The sequence below is a fragment of the Dryobates pubescens genome, chromosome Z, assembly GCF_014839835.1.
Source record: "Dryobates pubescens isolate bDryPub1 chromosome Z, bDryPub1.pri, whole genome shotgun sequence".
NCBI classification, from domain to species: Eukaryota; Metazoa; Chordata; class Aves; order Piciformes; family Picidae; genus Dryobates; species Dryobates pubescens.
This window is the reverse complement of record NC_071657.1, coordinates 56,448,211-56,467,202: the sequence shown is the minus strand read 5'-3', so window position 1 is coordinate 56,467,202 and position 18,992 is coordinate 56,448,211. Positions and strand designations below refer to the sequence as shown.

The 18,992-nt window shown below is 42.6% G+C and overlaps 1 protein-coding gene across 1 annotated transcript in view; it reads left to right on the top strand.

Annotated features, from left to right (window-relative positions):
• Positions 1–18,992, top strand: part of DOCK8 (dedicator of cytokinesis 8) — a 75,743-nt gene that overhangs the window by 52,428 nt on the left and 4,323 nt on the right. Inside the window, exons 29-41 of the mRNA XM_054178526.1 lie at positions 420–602; positions 1,634–1,769; positions 2,733–2,820; positions 5,790–5,886; positions 6,585–6,719; positions 10,623–10,775; positions 11,645–11,803; positions 12,740–12,840; positions 13,352–13,544; positions 15,624–15,767; positions 16,656–16,787; positions 17,557–17,691; positions 18,479–18,568. Coding sequence (XP_054034501.1) covers positions 420–602; positions 1,634–1,769; positions 2,733–2,820; positions 5,790–5,886; positions 6,585–6,719; positions 10,623–10,775; positions 11,645–11,803; positions 12,740–12,840; positions 13,352–13,544; positions 15,624–15,767; positions 16,656–16,787; positions 17,557–17,691; positions 18,479–18,568 — 1,746 coding nt within the window. The remainder of the gene's footprint in view (positions 1–419; positions 603–1,633; positions 1,770–2,732; positions 2,821–5,789; positions 5,887–6,584; positions 6,720–10,622; positions 10,776–11,644; positions 11,804–12,739; positions 12,841–13,351; positions 13,545–15,623; positions 15,768–16,655; positions 16,788–17,556; positions 17,692–18,478; positions 18,569–18,992) is intronic.

Below are 18,992 nucleotides of genomic sequence, written 5' to 3'. Positions count from 1 at the left end.
CCCCACTGCTCTCCAGTCCCAGTCTCACCTGAATCCATGGATCTAGGACTCAAGATCATTTTTTCCCTCTACATATCCCTTCATGATTTTCTTTGTCTTCTATACAGTTTAACTCACACAACTGCATGGGCAAGAGGAGACCAAAGAGAGAATCCTTTTCTACATTATTCTGAGGAAATACAAATACAAACATGTAGCAAATGATGCTTTTGTGCTTCTTTCTGTCTTTCACATGCATACAACTGGTCCTGTCACTAACTATGCACAAATACCTTCAAAAAGTATAACATGGAAAAGGTTGCACTTACTGAAGTCCAGTCCTGCAGTTGTTTTCACTGAAACTTGTCACATCACTTCAGCTGAATAACCTCCCTCTTCTTTTTCTACCTTCAGCTAACATTTATTTTGTCTGCTCCTAGCCCTACAGACAAAGTGCCACATTAGGACCTGATACTACTCGCAATCTTTTGATCTGTTTCCTCTGGATCATGAAAAATGCTGATCAGAATCTAATACAGAAATGGATTGCAGACCTTCCATCCATGCAGCTGAACAGGATCTTAGACCTCCTTTTCATTTGTGTCTCATGCTTTGAGTACAAGGTAAGAAAAACATGGATGATTTTGTTGTCCTGTTTTGTTTGGCTTTTTTCATTACTTTCCACCTGTCCAAGGAAAATTTGTTTGTTGCAATCATAGCAATAAGTAGTGTGAGCAATCTGGTAATACAAGCTTAGAGCTTGATATAGTGGTAGGCCATGCTTAGCGTAAGTGTAGAAGTAACTAGCGTTCAGCAAAATAGTGCTGTGCTAGCAGTGTGTAACTGAAACAAAGTACTGCTAGCTGTAAACACAAAGAATTATCTTGGAATAACAGGATGCACACGTCCATCAACAACCTCACGTGATATTGGTAGTGTAACCAATAATGTATAACAGTAGGACGCGTGGACAATTGTAAGGAACCAGTGTATACTAACCATGCTCTGTGAGTTTGTGTGTCTATATAAGCTGTGGAAGTTTCTTAATTAAACTGAACAATACCTTGATCATATTGGTTGTCCATATTAATTCCGATCTCCGTCACCAACATTTGTTACTGACAACTTTTAAATTAGGTCTCATTGTATCTGTGCTGTGAATAGACAAAAGTAATTCAGATAAGATGACTAATACTAGCCTTCAAGCAAAATGCAGCCTATGAAGTTAGCTTGAATAGTTTTGAACAGTTTTCTCTTTCCTGAGGTTTTGAGCAATATTTTTGGTGGAAAATATATTGTTAGCTCCTTTAAGTACTAAGCAGAATGCTAATGATCACCTAATAGCTAATAACTGGGACTGGACATCAGGACTCGCCCTCTCTGACAGGGTCTGTCTGAAATGGATTAAATAACCTTCTCTCCAAACTTTAGTGTCTCTTTCTTTAGCACTAAGCTATATATTTGTGGTTTTGAGTACTACAGATACCATCTCTTTCCACATCTGCTACATTTAATTAGCCTTTATATATTAGTCAGTTTTATTAATTGCTTTCTGCCTCCTCTTCAAGTCTCTTCTGTTGTGTCTGGCTCTGGAGATGTAGTTTGGACTCACGTCTAAAGACCGAGATACTGATTGCTGTGACTTCACTTTCAGGGCAAACAAAGCTCAGATAAAGTTAGCACCCAAGTACTCCAGAAGTCTCGAGATGTGAAGGCCCGATTAGAAGAGGCTTTATTGAGAGGTGAAGGAGCACGAGGTGAAATGATGAAGCGCTGCAGAATACCAGCTGGTACTTCATACCCCCCTCCCCTCATGTTTTTTGAGAAGACCTGAAAAGGTTATACTTATAAGTTGTTAATTGGGGTTTATGCACTCTCCCCATTTTCATCCATATGTTTTTCACCCACAGTTCTTTACCTTGAAGATCTTTCTTGGTTTTGTTGTGAACAAAAATATAATTAGCTTTCAACTATCCAAGGTGTAGCTAGGGATGAGCTCTTCTCAGGTGAAGAATATGAGGCCAACTCAGAAGCTTTAATACATTTAAGAAATTGTGTCAGTGTCTACAGCTACCTGAAGGGGTGTTGTAGACAGGCAGAGGTTGGTCTCTTCTCCCAGGCAACCAGTACCAGAACAAGAGGACACAGTCTCAGGCTGTGCCAGGGGAGGTTTAGGCTGGAGGTTAGGAGGAAGTTTTACACAGAGTGATTGCCCATTGGAGTGGGCTGCCTGGGGAGGTGGTGGAGTCACCATCATTGGAGGTGTTCAGGAGGACACTTGATGGGGTGCTTGGTTGCATGGTTTAGTTGGTTGGGTGGTGTTGGATGATAGGTTGGACACAATGATCTTGAAGGTATCTTCCAACCTGGTCTGGTCTATTCTATTCTATTCTATTCTATTCTATTCTATTCTATTCTATTCTATTCTATTCTATTCTAATCAAGAGCCAAGAAATGGTGTCAAAGCTATCATTGAGAACAAATTGTTCATGGCAAAAATGTTTGTTTCATTTAACAAATGGAATAATCTGTGGTGTGGTCTTTGAAGACATTAAGCAATTTAATATTCTAAAAATCCTAGATGAAATAAAATGATGGCATCCCGTCTTTTTGCTAGAGCCCTGAGTCTGTGAAGTTGAATGGGATTAGTTCTGATAGTCTCCTACAGGCTTGTATCTCTTTCTTTTGGTGAGTTATCAGACTTCAGGTGTTCCCTTTTGCTTTAATCTCGGTCATGTTTGTTGCACTTTCAGGGAATGACAGATCGGTGGGGCTCAATGAAAACTTGCGCTGGAGAAAGGAGCAGACTCACTGGCGGCAGGCAAATGAGAGACAGGATAAGTATGTCATTTAAGAAATGGATTTTGTTTTTATTAGAACCATGCTGTTCAGGGGGTTTATGTTTTGTTCTTTCTCATAAGACATTTTATTACATAATCAACAGTTTCTATCCTTTCCCTCTTTTGTCAAAGCAAAAGAAGTAGAAAATGTTTATGCAGTGGAAGTATCCAACTGTTGCCATGCTACAATGAAGAGATACTTAAATTTTCCTTTTCCTTCTTACTTGTATTGTAGTAAACACCAGTTATTGATACAAATGATATCAGCTACTCCAAAGAGTACATACATGTATATGGCATATACATACTCTGGTGTGTTTTGCTACATTAAATCGGCTGAGCTGTGTTTGACATTGCTATGTTAAAATAGAGAACAGTCATTAGCAGGACTAGGGGAAGATGATTCTGTAATGAGTATTTTTCTTGTTGCACATTTTAAGTTATAATGTCTAAGAACATTTCACCTTATCAGCACTATACGGTAGTAGACAAGCCACAGAGTGGCCTCTGATCAGTTAAATTGTTGTGAGCTCACACTCATCCAGGAGTATCACATACATTTTTGAATGCAAGATTGTTAATTTGGAATTCCTCCAAATTTTGAAAAAAGAGTCCTTTCACCTTCTGCACTTAGATGGGAAGAGATGCAGATCCTATATGGATATTCTTATTTTGACATGAAAGCAGCTTGCTTTCTCACAGACAGTTTCACGGAAACCAGAGTAAAACAGACCTCAATCAGCAGCTCTACAATATTCCTTTACATTAGTTCAGTTAAACCACTCAAAACAAAACATCTGGTTACATAAGTATGACTCTGCATCCCATCTAGGCCTTTCTGTTTTGCCCAGCGTTCATCACTGTGGTATACAAGATCTCTGCTCTCATCATTTTTGGAACCCTGTAGTGGATATGTGCCATAAATAAGGTGTCTGTGGGGAATTTGCAGCACAACAGGTTTGCACAGGCTGCCACTCGGCCACACTCAGCCTGCTTCTGAGGCCAGTATGTGCTGGGATTTAATGGCAGTTAGGAAGCTGCATGTGGTGTCAGAGTGGATCCACTCAGCATGGTTAATGTGCAAGGCTATGCTGTTTGCTTGAATTGTTCTATTCTTACCTTTAGTGATCCCTGGCTTGATTATGACACCAGTTTTTTGACAGGCCCTTTTGTTATTCCTTGCTTTGAGTCATTGTAATTAGTAACTGTATGGCTGCTCCTTGCCCTCCCCACAATTATCTGTTTGTGCTCAAAAGGATGGCTCTTTACTTCTCTGGTTTTCCTTTTGAGTAAGACTCCACTGGGCAGGAAAGGTAAGTAAATGCAAAAGAGAAGCTACAGATTTTAAATCACCAAGGAATGTGATTTTAAGGGGGGTGTTCCAGCCACAGAAAAGCATTTTAGGAACTTTGTCCCAAGTCAGAGCAGCTCAGACTTCAGGGAGCAGGTTCTGACCCTGCAATAGTCTTTTTCTGAGCAGTTTAGGATAAAGAACAAAGCCTCTCCTTTGTGTTCCTAGTGTAGAAGGGATCTCTGAAAATACTCTTTTTCTGGGAACTGCACTTGTGCTGGGATAGGAGAGCTGTGTTCCATACCTCATTCTTAAGTCTCAACTAAGGGTATCATGCATTGTCTTAACACCATCTTCTGTCATTCATAAATGTTCCATCCTCTCTTGAATGCCCTGGGGCACTACTGTATTGATCCACAGCTGTTGGACCAACTGCCTTATGTTGTCATCTCAAGAGTCAAGTATTTTTAATTGCCTATATAAAGCACTGCTGCTATGGCATTGAAGCAATTTTTCCTTTGCCCAAGCCTATTGTTTTTATTTTTTTTCCTCTGGAAATGTTAGGTCATTTGCCTTTAGTCTATCTGGACTTCAGCAAGGCTTTTGACACCGTCCCCCACAGCAAACTCCTGGCCAAGTTGTCAGCTCGTGGCTTGGACAGAAGCACTCTGTGCTGGGTTAAGAATTGGCTGGCTGGAGGGCCGAGCCCAGAGAGTGGTGGTGAATGGTGCCACATCCAGCTGGCAGACAGTCACTAGTGGTGTGCCCCAGGGATCAGTGCTGGGCCCAATCCTATTCAATATCTTTACTGAATACTGTGTCCAGTTCTGGGCCCCTCAGTTTAGGAAAGATGTTGACTTGCTGGAACATATCCAGAGAAGGGCAACAAAGCTGGTGAGGATTTTGGAGCACAGGCCGTATGAGGAGACGCTGAGGGAGCTGGGGTTGCTTAGCCTGGAGAAGAGGAGGCTCAGAGGAGACCTTATTGTTCTCTTCAACTAACTGAAGGGAGTTTGTAGACAAGTGGGGGTTGGTCTCTTCTCCCAGGCAACCAGCACCAGAACAAGAGGACACAGTCTCAAGCTGCACCAGGGGAGGTTTAGGCTGGATGTTAGGAAGAAGTTCTTCACAGAATAGTGATTGGCCATTGGAGTGGGCTGCCCATGGGCATGGTGGAGTCAGCATCACTGGAAGTGTTTAAGAAGGGACTGGCTGAGGCACTTGGTGCCATGGTTTAGTTGACTAGATGGTGTTGTGTGATAGGTTGGACTTGATGATCTCAAAGGTCTTTTCCAACCTGGTTTGGTCTGTTCTATTCTATTCTATTCTATTCTATTCTACAAGCAATGCATTCAGAAATTACTGCATAGCTTATTAGACAACTGAACATAATACTGAGGGCAAAGTAGCCAATTTATGCTATTAAGGAAGCAGAAGCATCTGTCTGAACTATCCAGAGGCCCATTTTTCAGATATCACCTGTGGGACTTTTGTTCTTTGATATCAGCTCTCCTCATTTGTTTCCACAATTCTTAAAAAACATCTCTGAACACCTGTTTTCATTGTTTATTCTTATAGGATCCTTCAGAATGGTATTGTTTGTATTTTGGCTTAAACAGCTGGCCATCTAACTCCTGGGATACGCTCTTGCATGTTTTAATTAGAACTCCATTTTGCAGGACAAAAGCTGAGCTAGATCAAGAAGCTCTCATCAGTGGAAACCTGGCAACTGAAGCTAACTTGATCATTCTCGATATGCAAGAGAACATAATCCAGGTGGGAAACCACAGAGTTTGCTTGGTAGCAATTTCTGCTACCTCAGAAACCAGTGGAAGCAAGATTCATTTCTCGTTTTGTTTCTTAGACAGTGCAAAATATTTAAATTGAGGATATTCTGTAAAACTGTATAAACTGAAGGGAAGGAAAAAAACGTTCAAATTGCTGTCTGTCTTACACAGCTGCCACAAGCCCCTTCTGCTGTAGGTCACTGCACTACTGTGAGTGAAAGGAAAAATCTACTACCTTGTCTTCAGTAAATGTTGCTGAAATCCATTTCCACTGTGTTACTGTGATCCTGGAGTTCATAGAGGATGAGGAGAGAAAAACATTTAAGCTAGAAATGTATCTGAAGATGCTGGTAGTTTGGAACTGGACTGCTGGGTGCCTTTTAGGTCCTATTTGAGTGTATGATCCTGTGATACAAAGAGATTTAAGCTGTTGGACAGAGCTTCAAGAATCACTACAGAAACTGGCTGAGCTTAAAAATGCATTGAAGGGTCTGCAGATACTGAGAAATATTTGTGACATTTTCTCCTCTATCTTGCTTATTACTAAAAAAACGTTTGGAAATTCTTCTGCAGCAGGTGTCAGTATGTGAAAAAATCTGCAATCTCTTAACTCTCAGATGTCTCTCACAAACCAGTTCATTGCTGAATTACCTTGCTCAATTACTGTTTTCTTCTCTCCATGTGTAGGCAAGCTTTGCAGTAGAGTGCAGAGACAATCTTTTGGGAGGAGTTTTGAAGGTCCTGGTAAATTCTCTTGGCTGTGATCAGAGCACCACTTACCTCACTCACTGCTTCGCTACACTCAGAGCACTCATTGCTAAGGTATGCTTTTGACATACTTCTGATTTCATGCTTCAAATCAAGTTATTAGAGCAGCATGTCTAGAGCACAGCTGTGTGCATTCACTTCCTACTTGTCCTTTGGCTTTTGTTAAATGTTTTGTACGTGTCAACACAAATGGCTATCCATGGGGATGTTAGGATGCCAAGAGACTTCTCCAGCTGTTATAAGGTTATTTCACTGACCATGCAAGACAGAAAAAATGAATCTCAGTAATTGTGTGGGTTTAGCAGTCTATTCTTAAATATAGACGTTTTGCTAAGAAAGGTAGAAAAATCCACCCATTATATTTCAAACACTTTCTGACTTTAGTTAGGAGTCTTAATTCCAGGGGTTTCACAGATTTTATAAAGTGAAATTTGAATCATTTTATCATCATCACTAACTTCCAGCCAGTTGGGCAGCAGATAAATCAAAAGTAGCCCATCAGAGATCAGGGGGATCATTCTAGGTTTCTACTCCTGAGATAGGTTCCAAAATTATAAGCAAATTCTATTATGTAGACAGATTTCATCTTCATTCTGCCTGATATTTTTTTTTTATAGTACAAGTCATAAATGGGTTAAGTGCTTCATGGGGACTCTAAAATCTGTTAAGGTGTATTCTCCTCCAAGGAAAAGCAGTTCTACAGAGGAAAAATCCATTAAATGTATTTTTCCCTACCATACACTAAAATGCAAATAGCAAACTGGATACTCCTGTACAGTTAAAGCTTGTCTGCTGTTAAGTGCAGATTGGCTGACAAAGCCTAATTACAGGACAGATATCTGAGTAATTACAAAACTCATAATTATGTTTCCATTGCACTTTATCTTTGAAAGCTAACTTCCAATTACAATAATAAATTTTGTGAGGCAATCATTATTCTCACTGAAATAGATCTTCTAGGTAAGCTGGCTCAGTTCTATATTTTATGAAGCAATTATTCCAATCATTTCTATTATAGTGTAGGTATATAGATGTTGTTTTGCAAACAAAAATGATAGAACCCTGTGCCATCTGGTTTGTAATATAAGTTAGCCATAAAACAGTGTGATAATGCAGTGAAGAAAGGTTCAGAACAGGGAAATGGGCCTGCACATGAGAAATAATATCCTGTGTTCTCACACCTTTATCCATCCCATGATTATAGATACGGTACTGGCACATCTGTGCTGTCCTATGATGTGTTTCTTAGGGCAGACATCCTGCCTCCTGGCTGTATAGTCTGCTAGATGCATTGTGGAGGCACTGCAAAGGAGGGTCTGGCATGAAGTGGGCAATGGCTAATGGACATGGACAATGTCACAACACTAATAGATGAAGGCCAAGCAACTGACATCACTTATCTGGACCTGAGCAGAGCCTTTGATGCTGTCCCACACCACATCCTGGTCTCCAAGCTGGTGCAGTATGGGTTTGATAGATGGACCATTCAGTGGATAAAGAACTGGCTTGATGGCCACACGCAAAGGGTGGCTGTCAATGGGTCCATCTCCAAGTGGAGGCTAGTGGCAAGTGGAGTCCCTCAGGGATCAGGACTGGGACTAGACTTGTTTAACCTCTTTGTTGGCAACATGGACAGTGGCACTGAGTGCACCCTCAGCAAGTTTGCTGACAACACCAAGCTGTGTGGTGCAGCAGACAACTGGAGGGAAGGGATGCCATCCAGAGGGACCTTGACAGGCTGGAGAGGTGGACCCATGACAACCTCATGAGGTTCAACCAGACCAAGCGCAAGGTCCTGCATCTGGGTCAGGACTATCCCAAGCACTGATGCAGGCTGGACAGCAGCTTGAGAGCAGCCCTGAAGAAAAGGACTTGGGGTTACTGGTGGATGAGAAGCTCAGCATGAGCCACCAGTGTGCACTTGCAGCCCAGAAAACCAAGCAGATCCTGGGCTGCATCAAAAGAAGCATAGGCAGCAGGTCAAGGGAGGTGATTCTCCCCATCGACTCCACTCTGGTGAGACCCCACCTGGATTACTGTGTCCAGTTCTGGAGCCCCTATGACAGGAAGTATCTGGATTTGCTGGAACGTGTCCAGAGGAGGGCCACGAGGATGATCAGAGGGCTGGAGCACCTCTCCTGTGAGGACAAACTGAGAGAGCTGGGGCTATTCTTGGGATACTTACAAGTCCATGGGATCATATGGGATCCATCCTAGGGCACTGAGAGAGCTGGCAGGTGAGCTGGCCAAGCCAGTCTCCATCATTTACCACCAGTCCTGGCTCACTGGAGAGGTCCCAGATGACTGGAAGCTGGCCAGTGTGATGCCCATCCACAGGAAGAGCCAGATGGATGAACCTACAAACTACAGGCTTCTCAGCCTGTCACCAAGTTGGGAGCAGATGTTGATCTGTTAGAGGGTAGAAGGGCACTCCAGAGGGACCTTGACAGGCTGGACACATGGGCAGAGGCCAGCATGATGGCATTCAACAAGTCCAAGTGCCGGGTGCTACACTTTGGTCACAACAACCCCAGGGCTGGAGTCGGAGTGGCTGAAGAGCTGCCAGACAGAAAGGGACCTGGGGGTACTGGTCAATAGTAGGCTGAACATGAGCCAGCAGTGTGCCCAGGTGGCCAAGAAGGCCAGTGGCATCCTGGCCTGCATCAGAAATAGTGTGGCCAGCAGGAGCAGGGAGGTCATTGTGCCCCTGTACTCAGTACTGGTTAGGCCACACCTTGAGTCCTGTGTCCAGTTCTGGGCCCCTCAGTTTAGGAAAGATGTTGAGTTGCTGGAACGTATCCAGAGAAGGGCAACCAAGCTGGTGAGGGATTTAGATTTGGAGAGGCTGAGGGAGCTGGGGTTGTTTAGCCTGGAGAAGAAGAGTCTCAGGGCAGACCTTATTGCTGTCTACAACTACTTGAAGGGAGCTTGTAGACAGGTGGGGGTTGGTCTCTTCTGCCAGGCAAGCAGCACCAGAAAAAGAGGAGACAGTCTCAAGCTGTGCCAGGGGGAGTTTAGGCTTGAGGTGAGGAGAAAGTTCTTCACAGACAGAGTTGTTAGCCATTGGAATGTGCTGCCCAGGGAGGTGGTGGAGTTGCCATCCCTGGAGGTGTGCAAGAGGGGATTGGATGTGGCATTTGAAGCCATGGTTTAGTTAGTCATGAGGTGTTGGGTGATAGGTTGGACTCAATGATCTCAAAGGTCTCTTCCAACCTTACTGATTCTATGATTCTATTCAGTCAGAGAAGAGAAGGCTCCAAGGAGGCCTTTTGTTGCCTTCCAGTATCTTAAGGGGGCCTACAAGAAAGCTGGTGAGGGACTTTTTAGGGTGTCAGGTAATGACAGGACTAGGGAGAATGAAAAAAAAACAAAATGGAAATGGGTAGATTCATATTGGATGTTAGGAAGTTCTTCACCATGAGGGTGGTGAGGCACTGGAACAGAGTGCCCAGGGAGGTGGCAGAAGCCTCATCCCTGGAGGTTTTTAAGGCCAAGCTGGATGTGGCTCTGGGCAACCTGATCTTGTGTGAAGTGTCCCTGCCAGTGGCAGGGGGGCTGGGACTAGATGATCCTTGAGGTCCCTTCCAACCCTAACAATTCTATGGTAAGTTTTATGGCACAAAACTTACTTAGAGGGCTGGGAAGGGCAGGGCATTAATGCAAAAAGCTAGCAATTGCTCCTTATGCTTAAATTAGTATTTACATTATTCATCAGCCATTACATTTTCTGAAGATAGCAGCTCTGCATGTTTCTAAGATTTCTGCACTATTTCATCTTTTCAAAAGCTCCTAAAGCCAGGGCACTCTGTGAAGATTTTTTTTCATTCTCTCTCTGTCGCTCTTTTTCAAAACACAAAGATTGTTTTCACTTATTCTCAGTAAGAAAGCTTGGAAATGGAACCTGTAGCAGTGGCCAGAAAAGAGAGTAATGAATGTTTTCTTCTCTATCACTTTTAGTTTGGAGATTTCCTGTTTGAAGAGGAGGTTGAACAGTGTGCTGACCTGTGTCAAAGAGTTCTTCACCACTGCAGCAGCAGCATAGATATTACACGGGCTCAAGCCTGTGCCACTCTTTATCTCCTCATGAGATACAGCTTCAGCTCCACCAGTGTAAGATTCTGAGAACAGCAGTGTATTTTGTGCTGCCTTTTTTCACAATCAACTGAAACTGAAACTGCAGTTATGGTAGCAAATAGAACACATCTGCGTATGAATGGTCAAGTGTTATGCTGCATGGCAGAACTGAGCCAAAAGAAGTGGTAGATGTGTAGGGGGAAAGCAGTTCCTTTTACTGATAATTTTTTAATTATTTCCTTTTTTTAGAAAACATTACTTTTTATGCAACATCTGTAAATGCCTCTTCAAATGGAACAGCATTAGAACTCAGATAGCAATGACTATAAAGTGCATAAACAATATTCTTCATTTTTGCATGGTCAGGTTTTCTTTTTTCACTCCTATGCAAGAGCTATTAAGCTTAGACTTGTTCCTTTAAAATGTAAAAAGTGTTGGCTTTGCAGGAGGAAAATATGTCTCTGAGACACCATGATCAGCAAGGCTTAGTGCATCACCAGGTGATGCACCAAACCTTAGCGTCCTTTTGCTTCCCAGTCTTGTTTCCAGGATGTTTTTCCCAGCCCTGCTTCCTCTCATTCTCCTTTGTGGGTGGCCCAACCTACACACCCACTGGCAGGTGCAGAGGGTGAACGAGGTGTTTCTGATTTCCCATAGTCTCAGTCCAAGGAACATTCTTGCCCCAAAGTACAGACATGTCAGAATTAGGGAACTTTTGCTTAACCAGTTAAAACAGGATTGGCTTTGATGCATTAGAGGCCACCTGTGTGAGCAGTGAGTTTAATACACTTAGTGGGGGCAGTAGAAAGTGGGTTTGGTTTATATGGTAGATAGAGATGTGTGAACTGTTATGCATGCTACAGTGCAGCCTTCATTCTTTCATGTTTTAATTTTTTTTTCTGAAGAATTTTGCAAGAGTGAAGATGCAGGTGACCATGTCACTAGCCTCTCTGGTTGGAAAATCGCCTGAATTTAATGAGGAATTCCTTCGACGGTCCTTACGAACCATCTTAGCCTATGCAGAGGAAGACGCGGATATGCAGGCAACTCCATTTCCCATTCAGGTCAAATCCTTCATGACATCTGGAGCTTTTATCAGGACTTTTCACATAGGAATGTGCTTGGAGCCCAAGTTCTGGATCTTGGTCTTCTAAAGCATAGAAGATAAGAATGTAGAGGTTATTGTGTGAGGTTACTTCTAAAACAAGAATAAACAGGAGGAAATGGAGGACATAATGCCTGTCAGACTGACCTCAGTGCCAGGGAAAATTATGGAGCAGATTGCCTTGGGGGCAATCACTGCACACCTGAAGGCTAGCCAAGGGATCAGGCCCAGCCAACACGGATTCAAGAAGGGCAGGTCCTGCCTGACCAACCTGATCTCCTTCTGTGATCAGTTGACCGCCTGGTGGATGTGGGGCAGGCTGTGGATGTAGTCTACCTGGACTTCAGCAAGGCCTTTGGCACCGTCCCCCACAGCAAACTCCTGGCCAAGTTGTCAGCCTGTGGCTTGGACAGCAGCACTCTGTGCTGGGTTAGGAACTGGCTGGAGGGCCTGGGCCCAGAGAGTGGTGGTGAATGATGCCACATCCAGCTGGCAGCCAGTCACTAGTGGTGTCCCCCAGGGATCAGTGCTGGGCCCAATCCTGTTCAATATCTTTATTGATGATCTGGATGAGGGGATTGAGTCCATCATCAGTACATTTGCAGATGACACTAAGCTGGTGGGCAGGAGCTGATCTGTTGGATGGCTCTGCAAGAGGGACCTTGACAGGCAGAACAGATGGGCAGAAGCCAACATGATAGCATTCAACAAGTCCAAGTGCCGGGTGCTGCACTTTGGCCACAACAACCTCATGCAATGCTACAGGCTGGGGTCGGAGTGGCTGGAGAGCAGCCCAGCAGAAAGGGACCTGAGACCTGGTGCAGGTGCAGTTACTTTTTGAGAAGGGAAAAAGTAAACACTTGAGAAATGCATGTTGATCATTGTATTACTGCAGGTAGAGGAGCTGCTGTGTAACCTGAACAGTATCCTGTCAGATACGGTGAATATGAGGGAATTTCAGGAAGATCCAGAGATGCTTATGGATCTCATGTACAGGTGAATCTGTTTAGAATTGCTATTGAGGAAATTCTACAGTGAGCTGTGCAGAAGAACTGTACATTTAGGGACAGGCTCTGGACAAACCACCTAGCTGTTGTGTTTGTGCAAATTCCAATTTCAGCACAGTTGATCTGTCACAGGAGGCTCAGGCTGTGGGAGTGAGCATGTTGCAGTGGAGCCACTGGGAGGTGGGCATAGACTTGGGCAAGAATGGGAGTCAGGGACTGATGGACACTGAAGAGTCTTGTGTTCAGCAGTTTTACTCTCCTCATACTCCTTGTGTGTTTTGCCTACCCCTGCTCTGTGCTCAGTGAATCATAGAGAATAAAGACAGAGATCTCTCATTCCGTTTAAGTCACGTGAAGAGTTACAAAGAATTACATAATCTTTGTATTATTATATATAATATGAATAGATGTTGTTATATAAAAAATAAATAATATGATGTATTTTTCATTATTTGAGAAGAGGTGATCATTCACACCTCATTTCTGCCATGTGTTGTTAGAATTGCCAAAGGATACCAGACATCACCTGACTTGAGGCTGACTTGGCTGCAGAACATGGCAGAGAAACACACCAAGAGGAAGTGCTACACAGAAGCAGCCATGTGTCTTGTCCATGCTGCAGCACTAGTGGCAGAGTACCTTAGCATGCTTGAAGATCGAAACTATCTCCCAGTGGGCAGTGTCAGCTTTCAGGTAAGAAAAGGTTCCCAAGCTCTTGACAGCATAAGGATAGTTCTGGTAAGTGTATTCCTTCTTGCATTAAGCAGAGTAGAAGTGCATTTATGAGGAGAAAAAGTTAAACTGTCAGAGTATCCATCACCAGTCTTGGTAGGTTGTTCCATTCCCGTGTGCTGATGATGACTCCTTTATTACTATGTACTAGCCATATCTAGCATGGTGATAAGGGCTGGGGATCACAGTAAAGCCCTTTGTCTTTACACAAGTGTTTCCTTTCTTTAAAGAAAACTAGGCTTGGAAGGTCCAAAATAATTGCTGGTGATACATACACATGGCAAATTATGTATTGTCTGTATTATCCAAGGAATATATACGAGTCTTCAATATGAAAGGCAGATCAAGGCAAAGGTGCGTGGGGCATATCCACTTTGCAAAAGATCATCCAAGAACCAGATGTACCTTATGAAGGCTGTCTCCTACTAGAATGTGTGGGCTGCAAAATATGGAGATACATGTCTGACATTAGTTCTCACAGGTTTAAATGCCAATGAAAGATAGTTGGCGACTGTGACTTTCTTTGTTACTTTCATAAATAAATCACTCTTCTGGACTCTTACGGCTTTGCTACAAGCAAACAAGCAAACACCAAAGTCCACATTCTGTGAAATAGTCCTCAATGGCTGCTGTTGTGGGAATGAAAAATCAGAAACTGAGCTGCAGCATGGTTTGTATTGAGTTGTCCTCATACAGATGGGTTGTATGAGGAAGTGCCATAACTCTGGTTGAAGTCACATGAGGTTGTTGGGTGAAAAGTGGCATGGATATGCTAAACCACACTGCAGTTTTCACTCTGGCTGAAATTCAGACATACACTTACCTCCTGCAAATGTTTATACTTGATGATCTTCGAGGTCTCTTCCAACCTTGGTGATTCTATGATTCTGGTCTGAGTTTTGTGCTCACTCTTCTAATGGAGCTGATGTGATGTGCAGACTAGAAATGGCTATGGCCACGTGGTTGGAGTAGATTCCACCCAGGAAGAAATAAATACACCCACAAAACTCAAGGAGGGAAGTCCCACACTGACAGTGATGTGTGGTGACAATTCTTTATCTGAAATCCAATCAATAGTAACAGCCCTCAGTGTTTTTGCCATTTTATAAAGACACCTTGTAGGACTCAGCTAGCTAGCCACCTAGCATCTGTCCTACACTCAGATTGTCTTTGTGAGTTTCTGCTGAACTGAAACGTTATAACACTAATTGAACTTCTTCTAATGACTAGCAAATAGAAGGTTAGCATTTCTGCTGCTGCTGCAAGTTACAAATGCTAGCTCCATACTGTATGTACACATGCTTTAATGTTCATTTGTGTATAATTCTATGTATTATGAAATTTTATATATTGACTCTACCCAGTGTCTTTTATTCAAAGAACTGTAGACATGCTATTTCATGTTCTAGAATCTCAAAGAGCGACTGACACTGTGCACTTTATCTGGTTTTATTTAAATACTCAGTAAGATCAGTAGCTTCAACAAGAACAAAGTAAATTCTGCAAGATCAAGGCATAATATGGCAGAGGCTGAAACAAGAAGCAGCATTCAATTACAGGTTTTAGACTGCTATTGTCTTCTATTTGCAAAAGTCAAATTAACAACTTGAAAGTTCAGCTCCTTCAAGCTAGTGTCAGGAGGTTAGGGCTGCAGCTTGGAATTTCCCAACCTCAGGTGCCAGCAGCAGGAAGGGCACATTGGTTGTGACACCTGTGGTGTGGGAGATTGAGCTTATTGTAGCTCCATGAAAACTCAGCAAACACAGTGGGGAGCAGTTTGCAATCTACAGGAGTCTGCTTTTTAAATCTAACCTGAGGCAAGAAAGTTTAGGATTCTTGTAGTGAAACTCCTTATCTGCCACCTGCAGAGATTTAGGATGTTACATTCACTTCAAAATGCAATTTAACTGCGTATCCCCTGCATTTGTATAATCTCATTCATCTTCCCATCATGTAAATATGTTGAAACTATTTCTGCCTCGATCTTTATGATAGCCTGTTGATCTAGGTTTCTAATTTTCCTGCTCTGCTGTATTTCAGAACATCTCACCCAATGTCCTGGAGGAATCTGCTGTTTCAGATGATGTTTTGTCTCCAGATGAAGATGGTGTATGTTCTGGGAGGTATTTCTCTGAAAGTGGCCTGGTAGGGCTGCTGGAACAAGCAGCAGAGCTCTTCAGCACGGTGAGCACAGGTCAAAATCATCAGGAGATAGACTGGGGCTGTCTGGCCAGACATATTTTCCTGCACATAGGGAAACAAAGTTGTACAGTTGAATCAGGGGCCATGGATCTGCTGCACTAGAAACAAGGGAAACATGTTATGGCTGACTCAGTCTTGCCTCAGCCATATTGGCTAAGATAGGCTTGTCAGGTAGCTTAGCTCAACAATGTGTTTGCCTCTACTGTGCAGACTACAGGCAGCATCATCAGAAAGTGATTGTCTCTATCATGAACAAAGCCTTTTGGTTGGTGTTTTCATAGGATAGTACATTTAAGAAAAAGATCTTGCCTAAACTATAGATTTAGAAAGCATGTAAGAATTACTCCATAGCTTTTACATAACATACAACCACCAGCTGCATAACCTACACTTACAATGTAAAAAATCATGATACTCAAGTAGCACACCATAGTGCTGCAGTGCAAAAGAGCATACGTGATTCAGTGTCTCAGAAGGTATTATCTGGGTTCTTTTTGTCCAGATGCATCTTTGGTTGCCCTGAAGCATACATGCTTAACAAATCTATTTCCTTCTGCTTACCTGTGTTTCTCAATCTTCCAGCCCTAGGTAAAAACCATGTTGCTTTACACAGGAATTTGGGCTCAGGAGCTCAAAAGAGCAGAGATCTAAATTAGATCCACTTTGTTGTTAGTAGCTCAGAACTACCCATTTACTATTACTAGTTTTGAGAAAGCTAAAACAGGCAACATAGCCGATTAAAAGACAAGTCCCATAAATCTGGCTGGCTGGCTGTTGAAGATCTAGTTTCTTTTCAGAGTGCATAAGGACTCATGTGTTTCCTTCTCTTCCTACCCCTCACCGCCTTTTTTCCACCTTTTTCCTCCCAAGGGGGGATTGTATGAAACTGTGAACGAGGTGTACAAAATTGTCATCCCCATTCTGGAAGCACATCGAGACTTCAGGAAGCTTACCTTGACACACAGCAAGCTACAGAAGGCTTTTGACAGCATTATTAATAAGGTACTGGTGAGGCAAGGCACTGCTAGCAAGACATGTTGCTGGGTGGCAGAGTTTGTTTAAGAATGTTGATAATAAACTGTTCATGTGAGAGAGATCCATTCCCTTTTTCTGACAAAAGCTTCCATCTGCTACCTATGGTGAAAAGAAGCTCTACCTTCTTTGTACAAATAGCTGGTTCACAGTTACAGGAAGCCAGCTTAACAGATCAGACTTGGAATAAGACCATGCATGAAGCCACCTGCCCACATCTGCTTTAGAAAAAAATAACTTCATTGTCTGTGAACTAGTGTTTTCAGTTAAAAAAAAAAAAAAAACCAGAAGAAATGAAAAAACAAACAACTGGCTGAATTGTCAGCACTCATACTTCCCCTTTCTCTTTCTCCAGAAGAATCTAACTGCTGAGTCCAGTCAGTTTCAAATTCTGACCAATTCTCATTGCAAATTTTTAATTTTGTTAGCCTGTATCCAGTGGAACTGAAAAATAGTAAGTTACTTTGTTTTGCAAAAGTCATTTCGTGATTGGCCTGAATTTCAGATTTCAGTCCATGTCCCCTTAATTTTTTATCCTTTCCTTTATGAAATTGTAATTCCAATCCATCAGCACTAATGTTACATAGTTAGAACTGGCTCTGAAACAGGGAAAATGTAAGATTAGTGGGGGGTTTTTGTGCCTCAGTTAGGGGAAAAAAAGGCATGTAAATACTGCAATACTGACTTTTTTTTTTTTTTTAAAGTATTTCTACATTTCCTTTTTCTTTTTGTAAATCAGGGTCAAAAACGAATGTTTGGCACTTACTTCCGCGTTGGTTTCTACGGATCCAAATTTGGAGACTTGGATGAACAGGAATTTGTTTATAAGGAACCCGCAATAACCAAACTTCCTGAGATCTCTCACAGATTAGAGGTAAAGAAAAAAACCACTGTGTTAGTATGAGCTCCAGTGTTACACTATGCTTTCTGTGGAACCCACACAGTTCTAAGCAACCAGTACCAGAACAAGAGGACACAGTCTCAGGCTGCGTCAGGGGAGGTTTAGGAGGAAGTTTTAGACAGAGTGATTGCCCACTGGAATGGGCTGCCTGATGAGGTGGTGGGGTCACCGTCGCTGGGGGTGTTCAGGGCGAGGCTTGACAGGATGCTTGGTTCCATGGTTTAGTTGATTAGGTGGTGTTGGATGATAGGTTGGACACGATGATCTTGAAGGTCTCTTCCAACCTGGTTTTGTTCTATTTGTTCTAATAGTATCACTGCTATATAAAAACCAGCAACTAACTGATTTGTACCATAGATTATTTCCTTTGTGTACATCCTTTGCACTGTAGCCCTTTTATACAGCATCATTATATGATACTGTCTCATGAGGCCATATCTCTAACGGGCAGGCCTGTAATATATTGAATTCTTAGATCTGAGCATGCCAAATACTCGTTTTGGTATATTTTCAGTATTTTCATGGAGCTGCAATGTTGCTTTCTGATCACTTTACCTCAAGTTCTGCTATTTTGTGATCAACTCACACCGATCTGCAAGGAAGATGCCTTATCCTGTCCAGCTGTGTTTCATGAAGCAGCATATTGATTGTGCAGAGCCCAGAAACCATCATGGTTACTTGTTTCTCCTGGAGACATAAAGATCATTAGCATTGCATTAAGGACAAAAAACACTTCAGGATAATTCTGTTTCCTTTTCAGGGATTTTATGGCCAGTGTTTTGGGGAGGATGCTGTAGAAGTGATAAAGGACTCTGCTCCTGTAGACAAAAGAAAGCTGGATCCCAGTAAGGTAAGGAAATACTAGTGGGAGTGTTGAGGAATAGAAGAAAAAGGAAGAGAGGGGGATGCCCTTGAAGCACTCATGATCAAAGAATATGGCACCAAAAAGACCCCAGCTTGGCTGCACCTCTGTACCCAGTGATGTCTTTAAAGCCTCTGTGAAAGGATTAGTTTGATAGCTTCAAACAGAAGCTATCAAATTGTAAGTTCTGTTTTCTGGTCCCTCATCTAGCTCTGATCTCCAGGGCTAAGCTGTGCCCTTCCCAGAGGCAAGTTTTGTCAGCTGCAAGAAGTGAAAGAGCCCTGAAGGATATGCAGCTCTGTGCTTTTCCAGACTATGCTTAGACAATGGGAACTATGGGATATTTCACGTATGCCATTCCTTTTACAGTTCCTGGTTTGTAAAGCACTGTAATGGTTCTTCCCTTTTTTCT